At 39.9% G+C, this 19,383-nt stretch overlaps 1 protein-coding gene across 10 annotated transcripts in view; it reads left to right on the forward strand.

The window, feature by feature from the left end:
- Nucleotides 1–19,383, forward strand: part of SPATS2L (spermatogenesis associated serine rich 2 like) — a 181,110-nt gene that overhangs the window by 130,604 nt on the left and 31,123 nt on the right. For 5 of the 10 annotated variants that reach the window (NM_001177916.1, XM_021074576.1, XM_021074575.1 and 2 more), the window contains 2 exon segments: nucleotides 9,914–10,120; nucleotides 11,463–11,598. In NM_001177916.1, coding sequence (NP_001171387.1) covers nucleotides 9,914–10,120; nucleotides 11,463–11,598 — 343 coding nt within the window. 10 annotated transcript variants of the gene reach the window in all.

A 19,383-nucleotide genomic window follows, 5' to 3' on the forward strand; every position in this document is an offset into this window, starting at 1 on the left:
TGTAGGGAACATTTCCTGCATGTATATCTTTGTGAATAATTATTGCTTTCTTGGCATAATTTTTTAGAAGCAGAATTATTGTGTTCAAGGGTATGAATATTTTTAAAGTTCTTAATATATCTGCCCAGAAAGATTGCACTAATCTCTTTGTTTTTACTTGTAAAACTGATTAGTAGAAAGATGGAACATTTTTAAGATGTTTAATTTCCATTTACATTTCTTCTTTTGTGAATATTTAAGAACACTAAGATTAATGATCAAAGACTACCAATTACTTTATTATTGGTTATCATAAAACACTGTTGCAATCACTTAAGTACTTTTAAGAGAATGGTAATGCTTTACGTAACACAGACATTAACAATTTTAGACATTATTTTATAACAACAAAGTTCTTTCTTATTTCCTTATCAGTTTTTTTCTAGATAGAACTACTTTACAATACTCAGTTAATTTCATCAGATGATGTGATTTACTGAAATTACATTTGTATAGGAGACTATGGAATCATCTTAACTCCAAGGGTTAAAATAGTCATTTTAGAACTACTCTGTACTTAATACATCCTTTAAAGTTAGATTTGAATTCTGTGCATACTTCCTTCAGTCTACTTTTAAGCAAATAGGGCTTTCACTAAAAAGTAAAAGCTAAAGAGAATAAAGAGTTTCCAGAAACTTTCAAATCTGAACACATACACGGTGGTACATATATTATGAAAATCTTTGAATCTACGTTCATATATTTCTCCCAAAAGGAAGATTTGTTTTCTTTGGTGCTGTTAATAAAAAAACAACCACCACAGTTCATGGTTTTCTCTGCAAAATAAATCAAGTCAAGAACAAGTCAAATATGTAAGTTTATACCAAGATTGAGTGACTGGAATATGGATGGATCTCGGTATTGGGAAGAGCTAAGTGTGAGAACAATTGCATGCACTGCAGCTGAGCGTCAGGGGGTTCAAGGGACTGGAAAGTAATTGGCAAAGCATATTAAGAATTTGTGAAGAAAACGAAAGGCGTGAGTTTATATCTTCTTCATCACAATCCCATTGAATTATTGTAAAGGAAGTTTTAAATATGGAAATCCCTAAAAATGAAGCAAAAGAGAAAAGAATAGAATTCAAAAGGAGGGAACTTTGGCAGAGAGGAGGCTGAAAATGGAGAAACTCTGGGTTTAGAGTCAGCAAATAGGATGGAGGCAAGCTTAAGAAGAGAGGTCTAAAACAGGATAATTAAATAAGGGTATTTTAAGGAACAGCCCACTCTCCCCTTACCTACTTCCATTCTAACTTGTTCTATGAGGTGCCTAACATTTGCCTTCAAGGCAAGAAGGTGGGGGGAGAGTGGAGAGTGATATACTAGTATTTTAATGACCTGTTAGAACAAAATACAGAACTCTGCAGAGGAAAATAACATAATTCAATGTTTGTCAATGTGTCATCCACAATAATCAGCATACAGGTTAAAAAATTTCTAGACATAGGAAGAAGAAAATGTGACTTTCTATAGGGAAGGGAAAGATTAGTTATTAAAAGCACACCCATAAACAACCCAGATGTTAGAATCAGCAGGATTATAAATATGTTTTAAAATTTTGGAGTTCTTGTGGTGGCTCAACAGAAATGAATCTGACTAGTATCCATGAAGACGCGGGTTCAATCCCTGGCCTTAATCAGTGGGTTAAGGATCCAGCATTGCCGTGAGCTGTGGTGTAGGTTGCAGATTCAGCTTGTATATGGCACTGCTGTGGCTGTGGCGTAGGCCAGCAGCTACAGCTCTGATTGGACCCCTAGCCTGGAAACCTCCATATGCTGCAGGTGTGGCCCTAAAAAAAAAAAAAGACCAAAACAAAATTTTTAACTAAAATTTTACCCAAAAAAAAGTGGATATAATAAGTGAAGAGAGGAAAATTTCAGGAAATATAAAAAGGTGAAATGGAGACCCTAGAACTAGAAAGTACAATAGCTGAAATTTTTAAGTCTTCTACTTTTGGCATCAATTTGGAAAATAAAGATTAAAGAATCAGTAAACTTGAAGATGGTTCACAAAAATTATCCAAACTGAAGAGCAGAGAAAAATATTAAAAAAAAAAAATAACAAAATCTGAGCCTCAGTGACTTGAGACAATATCAAGCAGTCTCATATATATGTAATGGGAATCTCAGAAGAAGAAAGAAGAGAATGGCAGGGGGAACCTATGAAGAAACAATGGCTACAATTTTTCCAAATTGAATTTAAAACAACAACTCACACATCCAAAAGGCTCAGCAGAATCCAAGCAGAATAAATGATAGAAAATCACACCAAAGCTTATCATAGCCAAATAGCTGAAAGTAAAAAATAAACATAAAATCTTAAAAGCATGCAGAGGGGAAAAAAGACACAGGGCAAAACGGGAAACAGCAACAAGAATAAAGATTTACTTCTCATTAGAAACACCAGAACAACAAAACACCAAAAACTTTGGAATGAAATCTGTAATGCAACTGGGGAGAGTAACTACCTATATGGAATTTTATATTCAGAGAAAATATACTTTGAAAATGAATGTAAGGCAAAGATATTTTCAGATAAACAAAAGCTGAAAGAGTTCCTCACCAGCAGACTTGCTCTACAAAACAAACTAAAGGATATTCTCAAGGCTGAAAGTGAATGATATCAGATTGAAATTTGGATCTACCTATTGGAAGAAATGAAAAATCATGAAAATGGTAACTGTATGGATAAAAATAAAAGTTTTTTTTTCTTATTTTTTAAAAAAATCAACTGACTTTTTAAAGCAAAAATAATAACAGTGTATTGTGTGGTTTACAACAAATGTAGAATTGAAATATATGACTAAGTATACACTTGACAGGAGTAGGTAAATGGAATTATACTATTGTATGGTTTGTATATTATATGTAAGGCAGTGAAATATTGATTCAAAGGACACTGTGATAAATTATGATGCATACTGTAATCCTTGAAACAACATCTAAAAACAAAGAATGAAGAGGTATCACAAAAAAATTAGTACTAACAATTATTTGAAAAACCAGTTCACCTAAAAGAAATATGGAAAAAGATCAAAGAAACAAAGAATAGACACAACTCCAAATAGTAAACATAACCCAGTAATACCCATAATTATATTAAATAGAAATGGACTAAAAACTCTAATTAAAAAGCAGAGATTGACAGATTGGATAAAAGAGCAAGACCCAACTATATGCTGATTACAAGAGATGCACTTTACATATAAAGAGAAAGAGGTCAAAAGGTAAAGGATAGGAAAAGATACACTATCCAAAAGATAAGCATAAAAAAGTTGGTGTGACTATATTAACACCAGGCAAAGAAGACTTTGATACAAGGAATATTACCACAGATAATCAGGATCATTTCATAATAATAAATTGATCAATTCTTCAGGAAGACATGAAAGTCCTAAATTCACGTATATCTAACAACAGAGCTTCCAGATTTATGAAGCAACAATTGATAGAATTAAAGAAAGAGACAAATTCACAATGGTTATGGGGTTTTTTGTTTATTTGTTTGTCGTCGTTTTAAGGGCCGCACCTGCAGCATATGGAGGTTCCCAGGCTAGGGGTCTGCCAGCCTACACCACAGATCTTTAACCCACTGAGCGAGGCCAGGGATTGAACCCACAACCTCATGGTTCCTAGTCGGATTTGTTTCTGCTGCGCCATGACAGGAACTCCTGGTTATGGGGTTTAATCGCCATTTTCTTAGCAACTGATAGAGTAGGTATATTAAAAATCAGTAAGAATGTAGGAGGTTTGAACAGTGCCATCAACCAGTTTGACCTAATTGACATTTGTAATACACTACACCCAGCAACTTCAAGAGCACATGGCATTTTCACCAAAATAGACCAATTGCTGGACCATAAAATATGTTTCAAAAAATTTTAAAACACTGAAATCTTTAGAGGATGTTCTTTGACCACATAGAAGTAAATTAACAATTAAAAGCATTAGGATATCTTGAAAACTTTCAACAATTTAGAAATTAATCAACCTTCTAAATAATCCAAAGGAAAAATTCAGAAGAGATATCAGAAAATATTTTGAACTGCATCATAATGAAAGTATAATAACCCAATTACCAATAGCAATAATGAAATTGACCCTGACCCCTCTTTTAGGATATTATAAACAACTTCATGCCAAAAATGAAATAGAGTTCCCATTGTGGCTCAGTGGAAATGAATCTGACTAGTATCCATGAGGTTGCAGGTTGGATCCCTGGCCAAGCTCAGTGGGTTAAAGATCAGGCATTGACGTAAGCTGTGGTGTAGGTGTAGACATGGCTGGGATCCACATTGCTGTGGCTGTGGTGTAGGCCGGAGGCTACAGGCTGATTTGAGCCCTAGCCTGGGAACCTTCAAATGTGATGGGTGTGGCCCTAAAAAAAAAAAAAAAAGACCAAAAAAATGAACTAGACAAATCCCTTGAAAAATCAGACTTACTAAAATGCACATAAGAAGAAACAAAAAATCTGAATAGCCCTAACCTTTTCCAAGCAATTAATAATTAAAATCTCCAGGCCCAGATGGCTTCACCAGAAAATTCTTAAAAACATTCAATAAAGAAATAAATTTGCAATCTTAGGAAATTTTTTTATATTTTGAAATAATTTAGAAATAGAATGAAGGAAGCACTTTTCAATTCATTTAAAGAGGCCAGCATAAACCTTATCAAAGCCTGACAGAGTCATTATAAGAAAAATTTCAGAACAACATTGCTCATGAATAAAGAAGCAAAATCCTCAACAAAATATTAGCAAACTGAAGTAAGCAATATATAAAAAAAGATAATATACATCTTGACCAAAGTGCTTTTTCCCAGGAGTGCAATATTGGTTTAACATTTAAAAACTAATCAATGTAATTTACTATGTTAACAAAATTAAGGAGAATGACAGCATAATTATCTTAAATCACTTGACAAGGAGTTCGCTCTTGGCTCACCAGGTTAAGGATCTGGCATTGTCACTACTGTGGCAGGGGTTCGATCCCTGGCTCGGGAACCTCAATGTACTGCAGGTGCAGGAAAAAAAAAAATCACTTGACAAAATAAAAACTCCCAGCAAGCTGGGAATATAAGAGAACCTACCAATAAATATAGGAAAAATCTACTGTACACCCAATATAATCCTTAATAAAACTGAATGTAGTTTTCTTAAGATGAAGAACAATACAAGGATGATTAGTCAACATTATACTGGGATTCCTAACCAGACTAACAAGGCAAGGAAAGATTGGAAAGGAAGAAATTAAATTTCATTTATAGATGTCATTGCCTATGTAGAAAATTTTAAGAAAACTACAATAAAAAAAACCTAATAAGGCTATTAGCAAGGTGTTTTAGGTACAAGTTCAATATAAAGTTAATTTGTATTTCTGCATTTTAGCCACCAGCAATTGGGAAATGAAATTTTAAAAAGATTATATATAATGACATACAAAATCTAAAATACCTAGGAATAAATTTAATTAAAAATGCACAAGACACTAAAAACTATAAAACAATGATGAGACAAATTAAGGAAAATCTGAAGAAATAGACAGATAAATCATGTTCAATCATGAAAAATACAATGTTGTCAAGATACCAATTATCTTCACATTGATTTATAGATTCAGTGCACGCCTAGACAAAATCCTATCAGATTTTTTTGTAGAAATACACAACTTGATTGTTAAATTTATGTTGAAATGCAAAGGACCTAAGATTTTGAAACAATCTTGAAAAAGAAAAGTTGGAGGACATTCATTATCTGAAATCAAGACTCATTACATAGTAAATTAGACAGCATGATACTGAGATGAGGAAAGTCAATGAGATCAGTGGGATAGAATAGGGTCCAGAAATAGAACACACGTATACAGCTCATTGATGTTCCACAAAGGTGCCAAGACCGTTGAATGGGGAAAGGTCATTTCTGCTTTATTATGCTGCAGTCTTAGATTACCTTTTCCCATTTTACAAACTAGTTGTTAAAGGCCGAGAGACTGTGTTAGATTGAATGTCTGTGAATTAGCCAGGTTAGCCCAGAGTGAGCACTCCAGGCAGATCTGTTGAGTTGAATCAGAAACCAGATCATACTCAGGAAGTTCCATAACATCCATGTGGGGATTTGATAAGTATTTTTAAGGAAAGGGAATTCAAAAACACACATGCTTCTGGGAGCAATTTTTTAGGTACCTGGACAAGGATTAAACTAAAATGCATATAATTGTATTGAAATCTGGGCAGATTGGGTGTTTCCAGAGATTTCTTTTCAAGATGTAGCTACTTTGGTTCAAGTGTTTGATGAATATCAGATAAAGACATAGCCAGAGACTCATATCCAAATAGGGTCTCTATAATTGGAAAGGCCCCAGGCACACAAAGTCCCAAAGTAATGCTGATACATTCATTCATTCATTCGTTTATCCATTCAGTATTCGTCATGTACCCACGAGGCACCAAGCATGTAATGATGAACAAGACGCTGTCACCACTTTTCTCACACAGAAATTGCAGAGGATATTTTAAGGTTTCACTAAAATTAATACTCTCTTAGTCTAGAATATAAATTAGTACTGATTACAGATTGTAGACCAACCACCTCATGCTCCTTATGGTTTATATTAGTGCTAATCAATAGAAATATAAGGTGAGCTACATATGTAATTTAAAATTTTCTAGTTCCAACATTAAAAAAGTAAAAAGAAACAGGGTGAATTAAATTGGGTAATGTATTTTATCTAACAGTATATCCAAAATCATTTGGACATGTGATCAATATTTTTTAAATTATCAATGAAACATTTTAAATTCTTGTACTAAGTCTTCAACTTCAATGTATAACTTACACTTATAGCACAGCTGGATTCAGACAAGATACATGTCAGTGTTTATTAACCACATGGGGCTAGTGGCTACCTTACTGGACAGCGCTAGGAATCGACTCCAAGTCAGTTAAGAGGTTATTGAAGTTTACAGGTGGATTCCAGAAAGGTAGAGAACTGATGGTACTTCTAGTCCATAATGTTAGAGGAAAATCACTGTATCCAGGAAAGAACTCTCATGATTCTATGACTAAAAATATAAGGACTTGTGGTCAAGATGGACCTCATTCTGTTAGAGCTCTGTAACTGTCCGCCAGTTTTTATCTGAAAGAATCCTTGAGCTTTACTCTATTCGGAGACAGCTCTGTATGGCCAATATGCAAATAGATCCAAGTAATCTTTGAGAATTTCAAGTCTTTCCAATGCTCAGTTACCCCACCAGTGAGGCAGTTTTCAGGACCTAAAAAAATACAACTACCCAAATTTCTCAGTAAATACTTGTGGGATGAATGATGAAATGAATGAGTGGCCTACCTATCAGTTCTCTGATGCACAAACAAAATATTTTCAGCTCTCAGTTAATGAGCCCAAGCTAATTCGCATGCTTGTCTTCCATTTAAAATGCTTTTGCATTCAACAGAATAATTTTTCCTCTGTTCTAAGGTTATTATTTCCACTAGGCTATAATATAAATCCCTTTATTTTCAAGAATAACAGTAATTTACTACACTATACACAATGAACCATATTTTAGATTTGCAAATTTATAATATTCCCCAAGGTTGAATCTCAACTATGATTTAGAGAGGGCGTGAGTTGGAACCAGCCTGGACTTAATCACTTTTAACAAAATATTTATAGATTCATAAAAAAAATTAGTTTTTCATCATTCACAGTAGACTTTCTCCTCGTGGGTGGTACTACCTGGGAACCACCCACCCCAACAGAAACATCTGAGGCATTGAATCCTGGATCTTCTTCTGAGTCAAAATCTCTGAAGGTAGCATTGGGGAATTTGCAATAAGTGCTATGGGAAAATTCCTGCACACTAAAGTTTGGCAACCACTGCCCTACAGTGAAGTTCCAAACTTTAGGATAACTAAGGATAAAATTGCATATGACCATTTAAATATATTTTATTACTGGAGGAAAGGATGTTTTCAGTACTTAATTACTTTGTTCACTACCTGGAATGAACCTTTCATTTTGTGCTGTTAATTCCCCTTGAAGTAAATTTTAAAGGGCACTCGGTATTCAGCCCATAAAAGGTATGTTGTACCTTTTGGATGTATGGGTAATGACCGATAGATTCAACTAAAGTCAAGTTTACACATCATAAATGGGCATATATCTAAAATCTAATCAACTAGGACCATGATCATACTTTTTTGTACCTTCCAAGGGCAGTCTCTGTAATTTTTTTTTATTATTGCTCAATGAATTTATTACATTTGTAGTTGTACAATGATCATCACAATCCAATTTTATAGGATTTCCATCCCACAACAGTCTCTGTAATGTTTGACGGGGTCAGGAAAGGGCTTTATTTCTTATTCTTTTCCTATGACATCATTTTAAGAGTACTTTAATTCAGTCACAGTTCTACAGATAGTTACTGAGCTAGACACAAGTAACTGGAGCTTTAAAAATGAATCTAATTTCAGTGTCTGGCTTCAAGGGAGTCATAGCCTCTGCAAGGAAGGGGCAGACATGGAAACCTTGTGTTAAAATATAATGTGTGAAGGAGTTCCTGTAGTGGCTCAGCAGAAACAAACCCAACTAGTACCCATGAGGACACGGGTTCAATCCCTGGCCTTGCTCAGTGGGTTAAGGATCTGGTATTGCCATGAGCTGTGGTGTAGGTCGCAGACTTGGCTCAGATCTGGAGTTGCTGTGGCTGTGGTGTAGGCCGGTAGCTGCAGCTCTGATTCGAGCCCTAGCCTGGGAACTTCCATATGCTGCAGGTATGAACCTAAAAAGACAAAAAAATCTATCTATCCATCTATCTATCTATCTATCTATTTATCTATCTATCTATCTACCATGCATGCATGAAGTTTTTATGAGGCACAAGAAGGTAGAGAGAAATGAGGCTGGGTGACTATCTGAAAAGAGTCTGGGCTTCCTAGAGATGATGTTATGCTCTGTTTGAGTGTGAGCCACAGTTGACCAGAGAAGTGGAGTCATTCCTACAGGGCCATCCGGACCTAAGGAAGATCTTTCTACTATGCCCAGCTTTCTCCGAACCTGACCTGCAAAAGCAGGCTGGCTTCTCGTTTTTCACACCCAAAGCTCTCTCTGGTTGTAAGATGTTAAGGGTGATACATTTCCTTTTGAGGCCACTAAGGTGCCATTTAATTCACTCCAGCAATAACTAAATAGGAACTTACCTTTAAAAAGATGCCGAAAGCAATGCTCTGCTAATTTATTGCCACATCTGTTAAAGCTCCAGAGAGAATCTGACTCCCTCGATTTTAAATGTAGTTGAGTTATTGTGATGATGTTTCCTGATTTAATCCTTCCATAAATTAGAGGAAATGAGCATAGTACCTGTTGTCACTTCATTCTTGCCCCATCTCCAATCCCTCTTCTGCTTTCATTAATTCTGAATAAAATACCACAAGACATTGATGTAGCACGTGGAGATGGGAGGGCTATGTTTTTATAGCCTCAGTATGAAATCATACTTAAAGATGCCTAAGTCTTTACAGGAGGGGAGGGGGGAACTGCTTATCTCCTGGAAGGCTCCTAATGCCTTTCCTGGGTAGTTATGGCTGAAGAAACTAAAGCTCACAAATGTGCAGTGGCTTGCCTGGGCTCACTCTGCAAGTAATTACTAGAGCCAAAACACCCACCCAGGTCTTCTGACTCCAAGTGTAAGGCTCTTTCTAATACCTCCTTCCATCTTCTGGGGATCTATTAAAACCGTGTCTTAACTGTTTGCAGTGAAAGGCACGATGGCCAACATGAAAACAAAAAATAAAAATCGTGGCACCCCCCGCCCCCATTACATTATCATCAGTGTTTTCAGTTTATCACTTCACCGTCATTATTTGGTGTTTTCTTACAGAAGGCAACAGACCACTGCAACAGAAACTATCCTTAGATGGGAGCCCCAAATCTATACATGGAACACCCGAGAGGTCAGATGGCCTACAGTGGTCAGCTGAGCAGCCTTGTCACCCAAGCAAGCCTAAGGCAAAAACTTCTCCTGTTAAGTCCAATGCCCCCGCAGCTCATCTTGAAATAAAGCCAGATGAGCTGGCAAAGAAAAGAGGTAAAGTGACTTCTTTTGCACAAATGATTCAACATATTTTCGCATACAAAGACAAGTACCTGGAATGACAGAACTTTCTAGAAGATGCTACTTAGTGAAGAGAGAGACACGTGAAATTGCATTTCTTTCTGTGAGCCACACAGACTGAAAGCCAGCTCTGATCCCTCCCTCGTTAATCCAAGGTCTTGAGTGTTTCAGTGGAATCAGGTCCCCCTTCCCTGCCCCACTTAGTAGGCATGGAACTTCTCTTAGTAGGCATGGATCAATTTGTACCACAAGTACTCTCTACCCTGACATCCTACAAAGCAAACGTTAATGCAGGAGCTCCTTTGGCACCGTCTATGCTGGCGGTTCTCCCCATATACAAGTTCCGAACCTGCATTGAATGAAGATGAGTCTAGAGGCTGGTATGTCATCTTCCGATATGATCTTCCTCGTGTAGATTCAATTCTGTGTTAGAACTTTCAGACAAAATCCACTGCAAGAGGGCTTTCTGTTTGACACACTATGTTTTTATTACCTTTGGAGCCTGATATGCTTTATACATAACTGGTATGAAAAATGAAAGGGGCTAAATCACTTCCTCTCTGATTGCCAGGAGATTAAGTAATATTCTTCTCATGCAGCCTCGCTTGTATCTGATTTCCTTGGCTTGGGCTTGATAGACCTTTTCACTTTTCTTGAGAGGGAGTTCTTTCTTCTAAGAAACATGCCCTTGTTGGGATAAGTACAATTTACCTATTTGCTCTGCACTATCTGTAAACCCTGGTGACGGTTTCAGGAAATCAGGAGAGATTGGCACCCACAGAGCTGCTTTAAGTGCTGCTGCTATAATTACAGGCCTGGCTCAGGACCGATGGGGCCAGAGCCAGCGTACCTGGCACCACTGCTCCATCCTCTCTCTAGCTCATTTGTACCTCTCCCAACCTCTCTGTCATTTTCCTCTTCCAAAAAAGCCCTGCTGGCTTTAAATCACACAGAGTGGTGTTTATAGGGAGAGCCAGCAGCACAAATGGTCTTTAGACATATCAGATTCTAAGGAACTGCAGTTAGTAATAGAACATAATGATCAGAGCCTCTTTCCAAAGGGCAAAGGAGACACAGGTGCCCGAAATGGCCCAGCCAGAGCATCCACTGGTGAAGTCACAGCTGGCCCAGCAGCCACACAAACCACCCACTCTGGATTTTAGGGAGTCTGGGTTATAAACATCCTCTTGATTGAAAAACAAGAGGCAAATGTCTTTCTTTTTAATTGGAAGTTGCTTTTGCTGTTATTATTGAGCTCACAAATTAAAAAAAAATGTGCCCAATTGAACATGTTTTCTCTTGACATTAATTTTAGGCCCAAATATTGAGAAATCGGTGAAGGATTTACAGCGCTGCACTGTGTCTCTAACTAGATATCGCGTCATGATCAAGGAAGAAGTGGATAGTTCAGTGAAGAAGATCAAAGCTGCCTTTGCTGAATTACACAACTGGTGAGTAATTTGACTTAGAAACTATAAATCTGTGGCACTTGAGCTGTTCTCATAGGTAAAAGCATCAGATGGAAAATGGTGTTTATTTAGCACATAAACATCACCAAACAACACTTCAGGAGATTTTCTTAAGCTCTGCAGACCGAGCCGTATATCTTGGGAATAAAAAAGAGAGAGAGGGAAAATGCTGGAATAAAAAGAAACCTGATACACATAATTCACTGGAGTTTAATGTTGGCCCAAAAGTGTATGAATGATGTAGAAAACAACCTCAACAAAGAACAAAACCTCCAAAATGATATTCTGACAAATCTTTGGAAGGCTAACATTATGAATGCTACTCAGAGAAGAATATCTTCCAGCCTGGTAGCATTATAAAAGAAGAAAAATTCCCCTAACAAAACTCAGACGTGTCTTACATAAGCTTAGTGATAGAACTCCATTCTTGGGTGCCTTTAAGACTGGAATTGAGAAATGGTACATCAGTGTGGCCTTGGTCCTGCCCTGCCCTCCTCTGCCACTGATTTTGATGGAAGACATTTCTTTCAGCCCTATACATCTGCTTGTGTGTATAATTGGAGTGAAATAGCTATTCTTAAAAAGGTTAGGTTATTATCAGTAGAAGAATGTTCTCAGTATATCAATCAGGACTCTTTCAGTTTCAAGTGACAGAAACCCCAGTCACACTAGTTAATGACAAGAGAGGATTTACTGGCTGATGTACATGAAAATTCCAGGAGGTTCCTTTAGGCAAATTTGGTTCTAAGCCCAATATATTCTCAGGATTCAGTCCCTCTCTCTCTGCCTCCCTCTCTCTCTCCCTCCTTTCCTCACTCACTGCCTCTCACCTTCTCCTGGTTCTGCTTATCCTTGGCCTCATTCTTAGGCACAACATCTCCATGTAGCAGCAAAGAGAACCCACTGGTAGCTCCAAGGGTACGTAATCTTTAGCCCCTGTGATCCGAGGAAGGGCTTTGTTTGCCATCATTCTAACACAAAGTCCAAGGGCTAATTTCCATTGGCTGGGTTGGGTCTTGCATCTTGTCCAGAAACCGGTCATGGTGGCTAGAGGGACAGAGTTTTCCTATCGGCCAGGCTGGAGCCACATGCCTACCATATAGTCAGCCGTGGAGGGAGCCCCAACCCCGAACTCCATGAACTGAGAGTCAAAGAGCCATGGTTCCCAGAGGAAAGTCATGGCGTTAAAGAGGAAAATAGAGAATGGAGAAAAAGCGTATCCACAATGGCCCGGCTCACGTACCATGTTTCCTTTATTGGCCTCCCTGATTCTAGAATTTGATCACAATTTCTGCCTATTTTGCCCATTCCAAGTCCCCTTTTTTTGACATTGATGTGCTTTTTTGCTGATTGGAAAGTCGTGTGAAACTCAAAATTAAGCCGAACACTAACCTAACCTAAAATTCTTGACTATTAAACCATCTGCTACATGTAATGGAAGATTCCAAGGGTACAGAAGACACTTGGGACTTGAGAGAAAACCATCTCCTCCAGTTATTCAGTGAGGAATCATTTTCCCTCCACCCATTCACGACGTCCCCTCCTTAGTGGACTGCTTCTCTGTTTGACCAGATTATAACCTCACTAGTTTTCAAAGCAGAGTCCTAGAATATATTCGAAAGTACTTGGAGAAAGTAAAGATGCTATACAAATGGAAGGTGTCATTGTTGTGGTTGTTATTATTATTTTTATTATTAGTTTTTAAGTATTTTTTAATTTTTTTAAATTTATTTTTATTTACTTATTTTGCTTTTTAGGGCCACATCCGAGGCATATGGAGGTTCCCAGGCTAGGGGTCAAATCAGAGCTACAGCTGCCGGCCTACACCACAGCCACAGCAAGGCAGGATCCAGGCCATGTCTGCAATCTACACCACAGCTCACGGCACCACCAGATCCTTAACCCACTGAGCAAGGCCCCATAACTCATGCTTCCTAGTTGGATTTGTCTCCACTGCGCCATGACGGGAACTCCTAGTTTTTTAAATTTTACACATCTGTGACTTTTCCAGTTTATCCTGAAGTTACCCTAATATATAAAAGCACACACTTAACTTCCAGGCTGGTTCTCTAGAGCTGGAGTCAGCACACTTTCTGGAAAGGGCCTCTAGTAAATGTCGTAAACTTTATGGGCTCTCAGGTCTCTGGGCACCTCCTCCGCTGTGTTGTTGTGACGTGGAAGCAGCCAGAGAGCACCCAGGGAGGCAGTGGGCCAGATCTGGCTCTTGGGGGTCGTAGTTTTCCCGCCTCTGTCTGGAGGGGTCAGTGAGCTGCTCCCAGCAGCAGACCCGCAGTGGTGGTTGCAGAGTAAACTCTCGCACTGAGGCCTCTGTATGATACCTTCCATCTGAGTGACTCACACACTAACTGACAAAATGTAGTGGTGACCTCAAATTACCTCTCTCCACCAGCTGCTCTGAGTACTCTTATTTTTTATTTTATGTTATTTCCTTAGTCAAATGAACATTGTATGGCTCATGAGACATCTTGAGATTTATAGCAGGTTCTCTGAATGCTTTATTCCTCAAGAGCTGAAAGTGTGGGGCCAGGAAAGTCAGCAGCCAGGGAAGTTGTGTATCTTTTCTCTGCTTGTAATTCACATTGCATTTTAAACTGACGGAAAGGATCCCTTCTGAATGAGCTCTGCCAAGCAACTCGGCTGTTTAAAAGTCACTTATGCTTGACAAAATGGCACTTTTCCTCCAAACTGAAGAAGGCGCAATTTGGATCAACTCTTTTCTGTATGCCATTGCTACCAAATGAGAAAACATCACCACTTGTTTTCTGACCTAACCCTTAATTTGTAATCCCCAAATGATTACATAAATGTGAACTTAAACATAAAACTAAAGTATTTTTAATCAACCATTTGCATGCCTTTATGCCGAAGGGGAAAACTTTGCCTCTGTTTGAAATACGCCTGCAGCCCAGGCAACAGGGTGATGGACTTGAATTAAGCCTCTCTCATTTTCTGAGGAGCAAAGGATAAGTTTTAGGGATTGTGGTGCTCTTGAAAAATAGCAGGTCACCGAATTGAAGAAGGCAGCTTAAATGCTTAAAAAAAAAAAGAAGTTTTCCTGGTGGTGGTGAAATCACGAACTCTAAGCACTAGAGAGACTTCTCAACACAGCTCTATGGAAACCTCAGGGTTTCATCGTAGGGTACATCCAGATTCGGAGGAGTGCTGGTTCGGAGGCAGATGTTGACTCATCTGGTGCACAAGCTACAGGGTCGTAGTATGTGTCCCACTGCCAGTTCCCCTCCCCTTCCTTGGGGCTGCCCCGTTTTCTCCACCAAAGCACTCAGTAGACATGTAGAAATAAGCAGACCCTCTCGAGTAATAAGTTCTCACCATTCACTGTGCCAGCTTCAGGAGGTGAACCCAAAGACTACTGGGGTTCACGGGAATGGCGATTGTGTGAGGTTGAGAGAAAACACTTGTTTGCACATGCTCCGTACGGAGGGAGCAAATATCTGGGAAAATGAAGGAAACGCTTATCCTTCCCGATCTGGCTGGGAGGACTACTTTGCTCAGTATGTTATTCAACAAAACCATTGAGTTGCTAATTTCTACCATCCAAGTTGGCACTTCACCAGGACACAGTTAGACAGGGCTAAACGACCATTACATGGATCCTTCTCATCTTCCCAGACAGAACTGGAGATTGAAGAGGGGAACAAAGATGACACAATACCCTCACCATATGTCTTCACAGAAAATAAATCTTGCAACATGAGTGTCTGTGTGAAAAGTCACATCAGGAACTAACATGAAACAGCTGGTTTCTCTTCTATATGATTGGCCCCCTACCACAACTGGAAAATATGCATCCTTCGGAATCATAGCTGCCAGGTTTAATTGCTTTGTGTGCAAACTAGTCTAGCGTCTCATCACAAATCTGTGTGTGTGTGCATGTCCAAGTTGTTGTTGACGGCTTTAAAGGAGCAATAAAACATTAAATTCAAAAGGAAAGAAAAAAAAAAAAAAACATTGGGGAAGGAGAGTAATACTTGAGAGTTTTGCCATATGCTGGGGGAGAAAGGATTACAAAATAGAGCTGTAAAAATTGTTAGGTGCTATTGTCAATTTAACATCTCATTAAAAGCACTCCTAAAGAAAACGGAAGATGGTGACGAGCCAGAAGGATAGAGTGTGTGCTGGGGCAACAGGGTTGCAGAGAATGGGGCCTGGAGGGGACCATATTTTTAGGCTGCTTTGCTTTCACGAAGGAAAGGGCAGTCAGTCAAAGCATGCCTTCTGTGTAAAGGGGCCAGAAATGTTCTTATACCTCGTGTTTATATTCTCTTGAAGCAGGACCAAGAAATTGGAAGTAGGTCAGGAGTTTCTCAGCTTTCTGGACCCTAAGCCCCTGCCCACCTCCCCTTGCTCTGTCTCTTTCCTTCCATCTTGGGAGTTTCCTCCCTCCCAGCAAAGGCAGTGAACCTTCTACTGCCCCCTACAGGCTGGGGCTCCTCACTACACCCCACTCACTAAGGGACAGGACCTTCCTTGTAAGGGGCTCCCCTATCTTTTTCCTCTTCTTCCTTTCAACCACTGAAACTCATTTTCAAGTTAACTGATAAGCTCATCCTTTTGATGACTGTGTGTCCTCACTCCCAGAGTGACAGATTTGCATGTGAACCAGAGTTAACAGAGTCTGTTGAGACTCTCCACCAGGCGAAAGAGTCACTCTAAAAGTAAGAATTGCAGGCTGAAGAAAAAGCCATTTTTAGATAAGTATATCTTCTTCTGCATCCCTCAAATCCCACTCGAAAGGGGACCTCTTATCTGCTACCGAGGCCCTGTTGGAAGCCAAGCAGAACCACACACAGATCACCGGAGGTGGCCGGCAGGGTGGCCCCACACACAGACCAAATATCACTGCTGTGATATTTTAAATATTGTATTTTTTTGCTGGAATAGGAACTTGACAAGGCCTCCCAAAGAAGAAATTGCCAGTGAGGCTGCTGCATTTCAGAACCAGGCAAGCAGCAATCTGCCCCATGTCCCCACTTTGCTGCTCCTTGGGTGCCCAAATAATATCAAAATCTTAAGATCATGCAGCCTTGAAGCTACTTTAGTTTGAGTCCCAATAAGACCATTTTTCTTCACTTTCGCAGACTTCTTACATAGCAGGGTTCTTTCCTCATTGGTTGTTTTTCCCCCTCCTTCCCCAATTCCCCAAACTTTCAGCTGCTTTTTTTTTTTTAATACCTGGCTTTCCATACAAGGCTAAAAGCCTGGTTTTTCTGTACTCTTTGGGTTTTTATTTGTTCTCTTTGTGACTAACTTAACACTGACTGAAAGATGATGTCTGTAAATTAATATTTACTTCTCTCCATTCCAAAGTATATGTGTATGCACTATAATTACACACTCTCAGAGCTTTGCGGTCCTCCTTTGCCTTGGCACCACCCCCAGAGATGCTGATTTCACTGGGTGCAAGTGAACCCAGGAATAGGGTTTTTCTGTTTTTAAAGAACCTCAGGGGAACCCCAGATGATTCTCTTGTGCATCTGCGGTTGGAAACCACCCATTGAGAGCCTTATAAAAGGGGTGATGCATTTGGGGCTAGAGCAGTGTTCCCAACCCGATGAATTTGCCCCCCGAGAGACCGTTAGCATGTCTGGAAATATTTGGGGTTGTCACAGCGGCAGAGAGGCAGTGCTATTGGCTTCCCGTAGGTAGAGGCCTGGGGTGCTGCTCCTTATCCTAGTGGACACAGGACAGTGTCCCCACCCCCAACAAAGAACGGTTGCAGGAAGGGGGACCCCTTCTGGGCCCGTGCATGGCTCTTGTCTAACACTCGGAAATGAATTGTCAGAAGAGACACACGTGCTAACAAAGCAAAAGACTTTGTTGATAAGGGGGGCGGGGCGGAGAGCAGCAGGGTGAGGGAACCCAGGAGAACTGCCCTGCCACTGGGCTCTCAGACTCTGGTTTATGGGCATGGGGTTAGTTTCCGGGTGATCTCTGGCCAGTTGTCTTACTCAGCCTATACTTGGTCTGGCTCGGGGTCCTTCTTGGTGGCTGTGCACCTGTCAGCCAAGATGGATTCCAGCGCGAAGGATCCTGGGAGGTTGTTCGTCTCCACCCCCCCTACTGACCCCTCCCACATCCTCCCAGTTTGTCTTCAGGGCAGCACCAGGTTCCTTATGGGGCCTCCTGTTGTGAGACAACGCGTGCAAGTGGCTATTCTGGTGCCTGGCCAAGGTGGGGCGGTTTCAGTCCGTGGTCCCTGAACAGAATGACCTGGCCCGAGATGTCAGTAATGCTGAGAATACGTGGGAGAGAGGCACCAGTCCTTCTGCATCTTCTGCTATAGCTCCTTGGGAAAAGGATGGAAGTTCCTCCCTTTGTCAACCCCCCAAGTACCTCTCTGCCCCTCCTGCAGCTGCCTTCCTAACCCGCCACTGCAGACAGGAGAGGGGAGGTGTCCCTCACGTGTCCAAATCATGTCCGTACCCCCCCAGACATGGCCAGAGTCTTCTCTTTCACATCAGTGCAGTAGGAAGATATTTTTTCCATACTTCCTGAAACATAAACCTTCTAGCTACACATTTTAAAGATCAAATTATAATTTTGTTTCCTTAAAGCCAGAAGAAAAAAAATTTTTTTTTTTACATGGAAGTGTAGAAAATGGAGGGCTTTCCTTCTCTGTCTATTTTTCATTATGGAATTCAAGTCAGTTCTTAGGAGAAAATGGGAAAATTAAGAACTGAAGGTTATAGCTAGTGATAGGCCATCAGTTTCATTCGCCATTCTGACTCTACCTGAGTCTTTTTTTCTTATTTTGCAATAAAACCAAATATCGCAGTGGGGACAGGGATTAGACGATCTGAGGCATGTAAAGATAAATACAGTAGGGAATTGTTCCAGCAAGTGTCTGTTTGAGGGATTATTGTTTTCCTTTGGCTTTAGCCAGGCAGCAATATTACTTGGTGTTCCTGGCCATACGTGGTGTTTATCCAACTACAGTGATGCCAGCGACATCCCCAGGTGTGCCAGCCTTTGTGCCATTTAGACTGAAGGACAACAGAAGGTCTCTTTGCAATCTTATGGCGCTGTGGTGGTTGGGCAGCTACTTGTTGACCATTGAATTAATTGGGAGAATATTGAAACTATGGCACTCTGTCTACTTTGATAGGTAAGTACAAGGAAAATATGTATTAGGTGAAACCCCTAGAATCAGACCCGTGTCACGGAATAGATGTTGTGGCAACAAGCAGACTTGAGTTTGACTTTCGTCACATGGAGGATGTTGGTATGAGCATGAGTAATGAGTTGTGACTTCACTGCAAAACCATGTAGCTGAAACAGTAAGCATTCCTGGTTGACCCACGAGCATGTCTGGAGTGTCTGGAGCAGTGTGTTGTCCAGTAATAAAATGATGCTTTTCTCAGTGCCAGTCAACAAGGGATGTTTATTGTAGAGTCACCAGTAGAACTGACATGAGGAACATTTGCAGCCACTTAATATTGTCATGTAATAACTTTACCGAGCCTTCAGTCCCCTATTAAAATATTGACAATGTTGGAGTTCCCTGGTGGCCTAGTGGTTAAGGATCTGACATTGTCACTGCTGTACTGTGGGTTTGATCTCTGGCCCAGGAACTTTTGCACCACAGGCACACACACACATACACACACACACACACACACACACACAATGCAAACTCTTGATTTTATCTGTGTCACATGTTTAGGCCTTGAGCCAGCAAAATCCAGCAATCATTTATATATTTATCTCCATAATGTGTTAAATGAT

Source organism: Sus scrofa, chromosome 15 (assembly GCF_000003025.6).
Source record: "Sus scrofa isolate TJ Tabasco breed Duroc chromosome 15, Sscrofa11.1, whole genome shotgun sequence".
Classification (NCBI taxonomy): domain Eukaryota; kingdom Metazoa; phylum Chordata; class Mammalia; order Artiodactyla; family Suidae; genus Sus; species Sus scrofa.